This window comes from Cyprinus carpio, chromosome B9 (genome assembly GCF_018340385.1).
Source record: "Cyprinus carpio isolate SPL01 chromosome B9, ASM1834038v1, whole genome shotgun sequence".
Classification (NCBI taxonomy): Eukaryota; Metazoa; Chordata; class Actinopteri; order Cypriniformes; family Cyprinidae; genus Cyprinus; species Cyprinus carpio.
This window is the reverse complement of record NC_056605.1, coordinates 22,989,816-23,001,980: the sequence shown is the minus strand read 5'-3', so window position 1 is coordinate 23,001,980 and position 12,165 is coordinate 22,989,816. Positions and strand designations below refer to the sequence as shown.

At 37.0% G+C, this 12,165-nt stretch overlaps 1 protein-coding gene across 1 annotated transcript in view; it reads right to left on the bottom strand.

The window, feature by feature from the left end:
- The window catches only part of lrp1bb (low density lipoprotein receptor-related protein 1Bb), a 247,096-nt gene that overhangs the window by 96,586 nt on the left and 138,345 nt on the right, over positions 1–12,165 (bottom strand). Inside the window, exons 19-21 of the mRNA XM_042731628.1 lie at positions 5,851–5,931; positions 4,337–4,507; positions 1,280–1,459 (exon numbers count right to left, since the gene is read on the bottom strand). Coding sequence (XP_042587562.1) covers positions 1,280–1,459; positions 4,337–4,507; positions 5,851–5,931 — 432 coding nt within the window. The remainder of the gene's footprint in view (positions 1–1,279; positions 1,460–4,336; positions 4,508–5,850; positions 5,932–12,165) is intronic.

Genomic DNA, 12,165 nt, shown 5'->3' with positions numbered 1-12,165 from the left:
TGGGGTTGTTTTTCAGTAGCAGGGACTGAGGGACTCATCAGAGTAGAAGAAAGCTGTTTTTAACATAATATATATATATTATGTTAAAAACAGTTAATATTTTTATTAAGTGCTTAATATATATACATATATTTTTTTTTTTCTGGAAACTATAATACTGTCTCTGCAGAATTGTTTGACGAATAGAAAGTTCTAAAAGAACATAAATTATTTGAAATAGAAATTGTTCGAAACATTATACATTTATTTAATATCTCTTTTGAGCAATTAAAGTGCATCCTTGCTGAATAAAGAAGAAAAAAAGGATTGAGAAACAGTGTGCGGCAGTCGGGTTTCCTTGTGTTCAGTCTACGTTCATGATCAGATAAACAGGTGAACACACTTCAGTCTGTTTCTGAGCCTGTCAAAATGATATGGGATTTGGCATTCAGTGTGCAGTGCAGTGGTCTGGAAAGAGTGTACGCTGCTGTTTTTTAGCACATTTTTGACATCAAAAGGAATAGGAACAAAACAACGAGCAATTCTTGAGCTCTTTTATGGCTTGGCTGTAGATGTCTTTTCAAGGCAATCATTTACAATTAGGGCAACTGCTACATCAAAAAGCCCCGTGTTGATTGATTTCACTATGGTCTGAGTGGAGAAAAAACTTCTGATAGATACAAATTACACCAAATATGCTCGAAAGAAACACAGAAAGCTGAATTCAAATCCAGTCCAACACAGCAACATTGGCTTAACCAGAGCTTCAAATTAGGGACTGGACTGTCAGTTTGACTGACTAATAGCAAATTCAGGAGTTTTTGTGAAACCTTCAGGTGTCTTAATTTTCCATTTATTAATGCTAGTGGCACAGAAATGACCTACCTCACCTTTTTAGTTTAATGTCATAACTACTGTAACTGAATATGGAACAATCACGCTGCTACCAAAATACGCCTCACTGTGAAGTACAAATCATTCCAGCTCACACCATTCATCTCAGCTGTTCTTCATAAATACGAATTGTAACATACAGAGATATTGCAAAAGATTGCACCATGTAACGAAAAACAGGCTGGATTTATCATCCGACACAATTTGCAAGAGGCAAAGATAACTGAAAGCTCAAGGATGGCATTCTGGTATAAAATATCACCCGCTGCTTCACAGAATTTAACAGTTTTGATATAGAGTATGTTATACAGAACACAAGGAGAAAATATAGCTGTAGGTCAGTGCATGAAATAAACGTACGGTCAGTACAGACTAACTGGTTTTGAGGAACACCTGGTAAGCTTACCTGAGCTTTTGCAAGTAAACTTTGCCTGGGGATCACACATTCTCTTGACGCCTTTGCAGTTTGTTTCATCACTGCCATCTTCGCAGTCTTTATCCCCATCGCAGCGCCAGCGCTCGGGGATGCAGGTCCCATCAGCACGGCAGTGAAACTCCTCTCCACTGCATTCCACAGGAGGCAAAGCTGGACATGACACAAACAACTGAGATTGATCCTGGGATATTCTGATTCCAAACAAATGACTCTAATGAGTTCTTTTTAGTGCATCAAACAAATATAGTTTGACGAGTCTGCTCTTTCTAGTAAATATAGCATGTACAGAGTGCCAAGAGCAGTTCAATTTTCAAACAGACTCTAATGAGTGTTTTTTAGTGTATGAAGAAACATTAAACATGACCAGTGTAGTCCAGTTCCAACCCAAATGACTCAAATGAGTCAGTTCTTTTGAGCGAATTAAACTCGCACAGCATGACCAGTGCATTTCAATTCCAGCACAAAAGACTTGAATGAGTGAATCAAACATGTACAGTGTGATCGGTACTCCAATTCAAAAGTTGATTCTTTTTAGTGAATCATACACATACAATGCGACCAATTCCTGAACAAAAGACTCTAATGAGTCAGTTCATATTTGTGAATAGAACACAAAGTGTGGCCAGTGCAGTCCGATTCTCTAATAAATGATTATAATCAGCTGGTTCTTTTTAGTGACTCAAACACATACAGAATGACTAATTCTGTCCATTTCCATAACAAATGATCCTAATGAGTTAGTTCATTTTAAAAAATAAAGCACAGCATGACCAATGTGGTTCCATTCCCAAACAAATGACTCTAATGAAACAGGTCTTTTTATTGAATCAAACACACACAGCGGACCAGTGTAGTCCAATTCCAGTGTAGACTATTACTCTAATGAGTCTGTTATTTTAAGTGAATAAAACATTCAACTGTGAGACAGTGTGAATTAACTGAATTTATGCAACTTCTTAAAAAAAAAAAAAAAAATATATATATATATATATATATATATATATATCAACTGCCAAAGAAAGAACACTTTTCTAACAATATTTATTACTGAATGTACTAAAAGAATCAATAATGTCACAGCTAAGGATAAAAAATGGCAAGGAAAACAGAAAAGAAAAGTTTTTAAAGCTCACAGACGCTCTCACATCAAACTACTTCAACCAGCCTTAATAATGTTAAACTGGCAGAGTTTTATCAAGCATACTTCAAGATTTCCTCTTGTCAAGTTAATAAATATTTAAATACTCTCCGACACTGGCAAAGACTTTAAGTGTCTGTGCGTTTTAACGCAAAGGACAGGGGCGAGATTTTCTTCAAGAGTAAGACGAGCACAAAAGAAAAGTATTTTTTGCTGTAGCCTGCTTCAAGTTTCTGATTCATTCTGAACCCTGACAATTGACAGGAATTAAATACATAATTCAAAAGCGTGTTTATACACCAAACCCACCTCAATCCCCTGCCTGCCATCACACAAAACAAATGGCCTCCTGAAAAAGACAGCTGGTAACATTACGAACCCTTAAAGACTAGGGCCCCCTTCTTTGCTTAAGGCTAATGCTGAGAGTTACCAGTGTCTCCTTCACTTTACACATACAGAGCATGTGTTATACAATGATCTGAGCCCTGCATTGGGAGGATATGAGTCGGACAAACCCTCAGAGACGGACAGGAGCTGAGGACCTCCATCAGGAGCCCGTTTGATGAATGGCTCTAACATTTTTGTGACAAGCTGGTGAGCTGAAAGCATCGGAGGACTCGGCCTCAGCTTTCAGAGGTAATTACAGCAGATTAAAAGATTCAAATCTGTAAGGTGGTTCCCTAGTGAGCTTAGATGAGATTAGATCTGTCAAGTGAAGAAAAAGAGAGAAAGTTTTAAACTTGTGTTCCTCAAATTAGGGCCATTGCTCCAAGGCAATTACAAGCAAGACTGACTTGAACGCTATCATTCGGCTCTTTGTTAGTCTGCTAATTAGTTGTGTTAAACAGATTCTCTGGGAACCACTTGGTAAGTTGGTTAAGTTGTTTGTGTATAGAAACGAACACAAATGCATTTTTAATTAATGTAACAGAGAAATGTGACCTCTCTAAACGCTATTTGATTACTCTGATGCTTTTATTGGCCATACACTGTAACTGTAGTGTTAATAGTAACACTGTAAAGACAATATTTCTGAATCATCAAGGTCAAGACTTTTTTCCCCCACAATTTTAAATTCAGTTATAATGGCATATTGGGCGATATCTCATTATATGATTAAAGTTTGACAGTGATGTGATTTGTCTGTGGCAGTCACATTGCTCAGATCCTTTGCTATATACTATAATGCCATTTATGGCTCATTTGCATTTTACCATATTTTCTTGTCATGGCAACTCTCTGAGAGTACAGAGACTTGCTACTGCCAATATATCCCAAGACATGCCGCTGTGAACATCTAAGAGATGCTGCTGCTGCACATATAACATATATGAAATAAACCCCTTATATAACATAAATGAAATCACTCCACAGCAGATCTGTACAGGTGGAGCTGGGGAAGGTGGAGGCTTTCTGATGCTGCAACTACTACATCAAGCACTAGCTGAGTATTTAAATTTTTGAGTAGCAAGCTCATTGGCTGCTGACAAAAAGAAAAAAAAAACAATCAGCTGCAGCATGTGAAAAATGATGTGATTATGTCAGATTACGCCATCTAGAGATTCCAGATTTAATTATATGCTATTTTACTATTTGCATTTCTGGTTGGATGCTAAGTATATTTTACTGGCTCTCTGTTTTGTATAAATACTATGAAGTTGAATCTAATATAACCAAATCTAGATGGTGCACAAATGATCAAATGAATCAGAATGCAGGAGCCTCAAATTTTGAATTTAAAAATGATGCTCACAGAAGATGCTGTTCAAAATATATAGATCTGATGCATATGTATACCAACCAAAAATAACAGCCACATGGTCCATGCCAAAAAAAAAAAAAAAAAAAAAGGAAACACATAAGGCAAAGAGAGAAATGTGATGTCCTACCAGGGGCAACACCAGCACAAGTCACATTTTCATCACTGTAGTCCCCGCAGTCATTGTCGCCGTCACAGGCCCAGTGGTCTGGGATACACCGGCCGCTGGTGCACTTATACTGACCATTAGCACAGGAGTGGATGCAGCCCGCCTCATCACTGTTGTCTCCACAGTCATCATCTACACTCACAAACACAGTACAGTCATGCAGAATTAGTATCATGCAGAGTAACTAAATTTATTACCACAGAAAATTTTTGACAGTATCATGTAGACATACAATACCATTCAAAAGTTTTGGTAGTATTTTTTTTTTAAATAAGTTTTTTATATACACACACCAAGCCTGTTGTTATTAGATAATGTATGTGTGTGTATATATATATATATATATATATATATTAAAAAAGTAATTTATTTCTGTGATGGCAAAACTGAATTTTAGCAGCCATTACTCCAGTCTTCATGAGCCTTCAGAAACCATTCTATAATATGCTGATTTTCAAGAAACATTTCTTAATATTATCAATATTAAAAAAAAAAAAAAAAAAACTGTTGTGCTGCTTAATGATTTTGTGAAATCCATGATAAGTTTTGTCTTCCCACCAGGATTCTTTGGTGAATATAAATGACAAAATAATATAATTTATTTGAAATAGACACCTTTTGTAACATTATAAATGTCTTTGTCACTTTTGATCAATTTAATGCATCCTTTTTGAATAAAAATATTAATTTCTTTAAAAAAAAAATGACTTTAACTTCTGAACAGCAGTGGTAGGGTGTTTTTCATCATGTATTGTCAGACAAATTGTGTTGCTCCATCAAAATACAATAAAAAATAAATAGATTTTATGATCGTCATACACTTTGGTACCAGAAAATGTCACTTTTTCCTTAAGGGGGTCTTTAACCCTGTTGTGCCTCATGCTTTGTTGCACAATACTAGGAACTGAAATGATAAAACAGGGGACAGCACCACAGGAGATTTTCAAACAAGAGTCTTCAGGGCATCGAATTACGCCAAGCCTCATTTTGTGCTGAAAAATCAGCAAGGTATCTGAAGGCCCTGACCCTGGATGAGAAAAACTGCCTCCATATGCTGACATTGGCTGAATGCTCTCATTTGAGGGCAAAAAAAAAGGGGAGATAGAAAGAAATAAGAAAAACAGATATAAAAAGAGCAAGTTTTATTGTTGTTTAAGTGCTGCATGCAGGCAATAACGTATTGCAGACCTTGAGGGCCAGCAATAAATTATAGAGGTCGTTATTTTACACCCTCCTTGATCTGAAATGGAGATATTTCAGATAAAATAATCTGTGAATATTTAATGGTTATTAATGTGATGAATTTCTTGTGCGACAAAAAAGACTGGACAGTAGGATCAATGGACTTAATTGAATTAAAGTGCCGGGCTTTCTTTTATCAGCTCCCAAGAAAATAGGTTAATACATCATAGTGCTAAATGGAAGAGCAAGTAAAGCAAATGGTAAAGTATTTTCTTACTTCTGGATACACTTACCTGAGTCACAATGCCACTTCATGCTAATGCACCTCCCATTAGCGCAGCTGAACTGGCTGAGAGCTTCGCAGGTAGGGAACGCTGTGAGAGGAAAGAAAGACTGTGAGAAACGTTCGCCGCGATGCTTGAACCACGTCCAATACATCACTGTCTCTTTGATACACTGGAGAAGCGAAGCCATTTTTCATTTAGCTTTTAGCTTTGAAAAATTGCAAAAGAAGTTTGTCCTGGCACAGATTGCCCTGTCATGCTAATAGATTAAATTTGGAGGCTCTTTTGTCCTCAGGAAATTTCATAGTTTCTTGCAAGTTTGGGGGTGAGCTTAAATCAGTAACTATTCTCTTGCAGTGCACTGCATTTTTTAAACACTAGTCATACCACTGGAGTTTAGTGCCAGTATTGCAGAAAACGAAACACCCTGAAGGTCATGTGAAATGTCACTGTGAATTAGTGCTATTTTCTTGCTAAGGGTAATGAAAAGAAAGCACAAACAAAGGGAAAACGTGACCTCATAGATGCAGTGGAAAACAGTCAGAGGCAATAAGAGCTTGCCAGGAAGCAATAACACACCAGCTATGAGATAGCATGGTTTGTGCGCTTTACTACAGCGTTGATTTAAAGATATCAAAAGGTTATTGTTTCAACATTATGAATTACTGCAGGTTTTGCTATTAACCTGTGGATCATGATGCCTTAGGTGAAAATTGACTTTTTTTTAGGATAAAGATTAGTTTATGGAAAAAACCACTAGCGCATTTACAAGTTTTTTGATGAATGCAGTCTGCACAAGCTCATAAGTATCTTGTTTTGTACTGCATTAAATCTTTTTGTGAATACATCAGCACTCATATGCGTACAGGAAAAGTGACATGATACGCAGTGGAGGAACAACATCTGTTTCTCTTTAAAGTGTCTCTCAGCTCAGTCAAGAAACCTCCACACAGTCTACCAGGTAGTATGAGCATATCCACAGATGAAACCATTTTCAAGTTATCAAAGGTAATTATAAGCATGTGATCGTGCATTTTTTTTTTTAGTGAATGTTTTTGATGCTTCTCAGACTGTATGTGTTAAATATTCTCATGTCTTCTAGCTGTACTTGATTGTGGACTATGCTCTGACATGAAAGTATTATTATAAGTAATCATACAAATAGCAAACCACAACCAATATATATTTTGAACATGAACATGGATAGTTTCCTTGGAGCGTCTTAGGTTTAAGTGCTGTTTTAATGGGCACGATGTTAATAACTCATGACTCATAGCTTGAAGGGACTGATGGAACAAGCTTCTTGTTATAGAATAGATCACAGTTCATTCATTTACATATAAGTGCTCAGAATATGTTTTAATCAAGACAATCCTCCCTCCCTCTCTCTCTTTAATTATTTATTTATGAGTGGAGAGTGGAGAACAACATGCATGAAAATGTGCACTTTGGACACTTTAAAATTATGCATATTTATTTTCCTTCATTACAGAACAATTAAAGAGTCATCAAAATATGGCCATATTTATCTATAATTGGGTTGAAACTGGTGAAAATGTGAATTGTTAACCTGTGAAAATTAATGCAAAATTAAGCAACAATTTCTTGAATATGAGCATAGGCATCATTCACCGTTTCTTAAAAGCGATTTTGCTCCACTGGGTGACATCTCCAAAACACCAACAGCTGTAAACTGAGCATGTGAGATTTCAGAAATAACAGATCCCATGGGTTTCCCTGAGAAAATTACTTTTAGAGAATTGTACTTTCCCCCTCACAAATAAAACCTTTGCCGGCACAAATAAGAACTCTTAGAAGTCAGTGGAAAGCACATCATTCGGAGTGTTGCTAATCTAGGAGAGGACTGTTACAAGTCAAGATTACAGGTGAGTCAACAAATAATAATAAAAAAATAAAAAAATAGTTGTGTTTGAACATTTATTCCCAGAACATGTCTCTGTTATTGTTGACAGGAGTAAATCCTACTTCTAAATTTCACAACAGAGTGTTCCAGTCCCCTGACTTTGGCAATTACTACTTTCAACATCCAGTTTTCACAATACATCAGGTTCAACAACAAGCAGTGAGACTGCAGGGGTAATAACTCTGCCCACTGAAATTTGATTTGAAGGAGAAAAAAAAAAATCACTTACACAAATCTGTGCAGTAGACAGTGGCAGTTCAAGTTCATATCTTTTAGATTATAAAACAATCCTATCTGGAAGTGTTTTCAAGATCACCAGAGTTGCTGTCCGATAATGGAAATAGAAGCAAAAATTCATTTATTAAATTACTTTTATTATTATTATTATTATAGTCCCATTTCCAAAATACTAAATTACTAGATAAAACATGATCCTATTCATCCATCAACAGTTATTGTTACTATTCTTTCCTTCAAATGAAAAGTGTAGCAACTACAGCAACACTGAGACAAAGGGCTTAAAAAGATTATATTTTTAAATATTAAAATATATATTAATATTATTAAAAATTATATGTAATATATACATATTTATTACATATATATCAATATATCCATTTGATATATACAATTTAAGAATTTTACATTTTGATTAATTTGATAATACATTTCCACATTTTGCTTCTCTTGAATGAGTTGTGCCAAACCTGACACATCATATGCAGAGTTGCCAAGTCTGCGTATTATACATGACTTCGGGCTTCTTTTTTTGTAAAGTTGCAAGAAAAATTCTTGGGTCGCGGGTTGCAATTTTTTGGGCTTATTTTAAAAAATATTGTTGCTTGTTAGGGAAATCTGACAAGCAACTTTGTTTCTTTATGTATGTTCGCCATGTTCTCCAATGCATTGATTGACACTCTGTCTGCTCACAGTTAATAGCCAAAGAGTGCAATAATATAAGTGCTGCAGCACAATTTGCCAAATGTTCCGCCCACTCCTCCCCCTCACAGGAGAAAAATCACATTCAAATAGGCGCGTGATGCTGTAATCCAAGTGATGATAGTAGACATAGTAGGGTAGTGGGATGACTTTCTTTTAGCCTATTTTTTTTTACTTTTACAATGTTTTTGTAATGTATTAATTATCATTGGCTGTAAAAAAAAAGTAGTCCTATACTAACACTAAGAGTATATAAATTTGGATCATTTAGCCTATATTTTAGTATGCTATAAATACGTGGCTATGTTACAGATCCCCTTTGAAGCTCTTATTTTTTTCTCCTTTTCCATTTCTCCAATCCTTTTCTGCTCACAGGTGATTGGAGATGAGTTTTGTTCCAACTTTGTTGTAGTTTGCTTATTTTTGTAAAATAACATTTGTTTTTGCTTTTCAGATAAAAGAGTGATTTCAGTTTAATACACTGCGGCTCATTTATTGGTAATAAATAATTGATAATAAATAATATTGATGATAATAATTCACCAAAAAAATATTGGGCTTGTTTTAGGCTTGTTTTCCCACATGGAAATAACCTATATAAACATATATGTTTTAATATAGGTTTTGATATAGGTTTTATATATGTCACATATATTAAAAACCTATATCAAAACCTATATTAAAACATATATGTTTATATAGGTTATTTCCATGTGGGTGGACTTTTCTTTATTGGAGTGCCGAACCTCAGAGTTCGTGCAAACATCCACATCGCTGTAATCAAATGTGTTCTTAAGTGCTGCTTTTACATCGTGGTCAGTTTTTGTTGTGTTTATTTAGTTATTGAGAGGAAGGCGCATAGTATATATTTACATATTCATCCAAACGCCGCTCAGCAGCCTCAGGTTTTCAGGTTAACTGAAGCGCTGTCTTCTTCTTTTGAACTGAATCATTAGAGCTGTAATGCAGTCTTATTATTGCAGGGTCTCACATTATACTCAAAAACATTTGCCGACAATTTGTTTTATCGTCGACGTTGACAATAATGTCGACTAATTGTTTCAGCCCTAGTATATATATATACTAAAGTCAAAACGTTACAGAGAGTCATGCGCTTTCACATCTCCCAACCGCTCAAAATCATCTATTAACGGTGCAATAAACCGATTACACAATACTAGAATGCAAAACAAAAGCACCCCAAAACAGAAACTCAAAGAGAAATTAAAGACTTTGACTTAACACAAGGAAAACTTTAGATTTTCTTACCTGACTGGTACTTCTTGCTCTGACTGACGCCATTATGTGGCATATATACGCATATATGCAGCATATATATTATCATATATGTGCATATATGTTGTATATATGCAGCATATATGTGCATATAAACTGCATATAGGTTTCATATGTGCGCATATATCCTCATATAGGTTCTTTCCATGTGGGTTTGAAGCTGAGGTTGCTTATTTATCTTGCGAGAGTTGGCAACAGTGATCATATGGCACATCACATCAGATCACAACGTACCCCAATCAGAAGCCATGGATGAACAAGGAGGTGCAACTCCTGCTGAAAGCCCGCAACACTGCCTTCAGATTAAATGACTCACAGACCTACAGCAAATCCAAGGCTTACCTGAGGAGGGGCATCAAAAAGGCCAAGTACTGCTACAAGCTAAAGGTAGAAGAGCACTTTTCCGTCTCTGACCCCCGACACATGTGGCAGGGCATCCAGGACATCTGGATGTTCCATTTAAACTACAAGCCACTGCCTCCCACCCACACTAGACCCACACCAATTTGCTTACCGTAGCAATAGGAGCACAGAGGATGGAGTATGCACAGTGCTGCACTCTGTACTCACACACTTGGACAATAACAATACAAGTGTTCGGATGTTGTTTGTTGACTTCAGCTCAGCATTTAACACTGTCATTCCCTCCAAGCTGACCACAAAACTTGGAGACCTGGACATTAACACCTCCCTCTGCAAATGAATTATGGACTTTCTGACCAACAGACCTCAGCATGTTAGGTCAGGCCACACCTGCTCCACCACTATCACATTCAACACTGGCGTACCACAGGGCTGTGTGCTGAGCCCATTCCTCTACTCCCTCTACACCCACGACTGCAAGCTTGTGCATGGATCCAACTCCATCAAGTTTGCAGATGACACCACGGTGATTGGCCTCATCAGAGACAACGATGAGACTGCCTACAGGTGCGCCTCGCCTCATGGTGTGCTGACAACAACCTGCTCCTTAACACCAGCAAGAAAAAGGAGCTCATTGTGGACTTCAGGAAGAAGAAAGGAAGCACGCACGACCCCATCCATATTAACGGCATGGTTGTTGAATGTGTCTCCAGCTTCAAGTTCCTGGGAACCACCATCTCAGAGGACCTGTCCTGGACCACAAACACCTCCAGCCTGGTTAAGAAGGCTCACCAGTGCCACTTCCTCCTCAGGACACTGAAGAAGAACCAGCTGTCTACAGCCATCCTGGTGAACTTTTACCAGTGTGCGATCGAGAGCATCCTGACCAGTTGTATCACAGTGTGGTATGGGAACTGCTCAGTTGCTGACCACAAGGCACTGCAGAGCTTGGTGAAAACCACCCAACGCATCACAGGGACACCACTCCCTGCTATTGAGGACATCCAGAGAAAACGGTGTCTACGTAAAGCTCGCAGCATTCTTAAGGACTCCTCTCACCCAGACTATAGACTGTTTAACCTCCTGCCCTTCGGGAGGCACTTCAGGAGCCTCCGGACAAGGACTAGCAGACTCAGGAACAGCTTTTTCCCTACAGCTGCCTCCTTACTGAATTCTGCCCTCTGACACCCCCCCCACACACACACACACCAAACACACACTCCTCACCCCATCACTACATCTGGCTTACAAACAAACAAAAAACAGTTCACTTGTTATTACTTGAACTACTGTCTGCTCACCCAGAATACTGAATGATCCATTTGCACACTGGAATATTTTCTATGGACTTTTTACTGTCCATATATAATAATAATGCTCATAGTTTCTGCTTATAGTGTACATACACTTATTACATAATCCATCTGTATAGTATGTTCATAGTACACCCATCTGTATATCATGCTGATAGTATTTAAAAATCTGTAGTACTGCCTTATCTGTATATTTATTGTACATTTGTAACATATTGTAAACACTGTATATCTTGTACTTACTGCTTATTGCACTTCTGGTTAGATGCTAACTGCATTTCGTAGCCTTGTACCTTACATGTACAATGACAATAAAGTTGAATCTAATCTAATCTAATCTAATCACAGTCTAAAATTTCAAAAATAACCATAGCGTATCATAACGTTATTTGTAATTTTGAATTAAATTCAAAAGAGCCATTACAAATGACAATGTATCTTATTTTAAGGTCAAGTTAACTTTTTTATTTATACTTTTTTTGTTAGTGA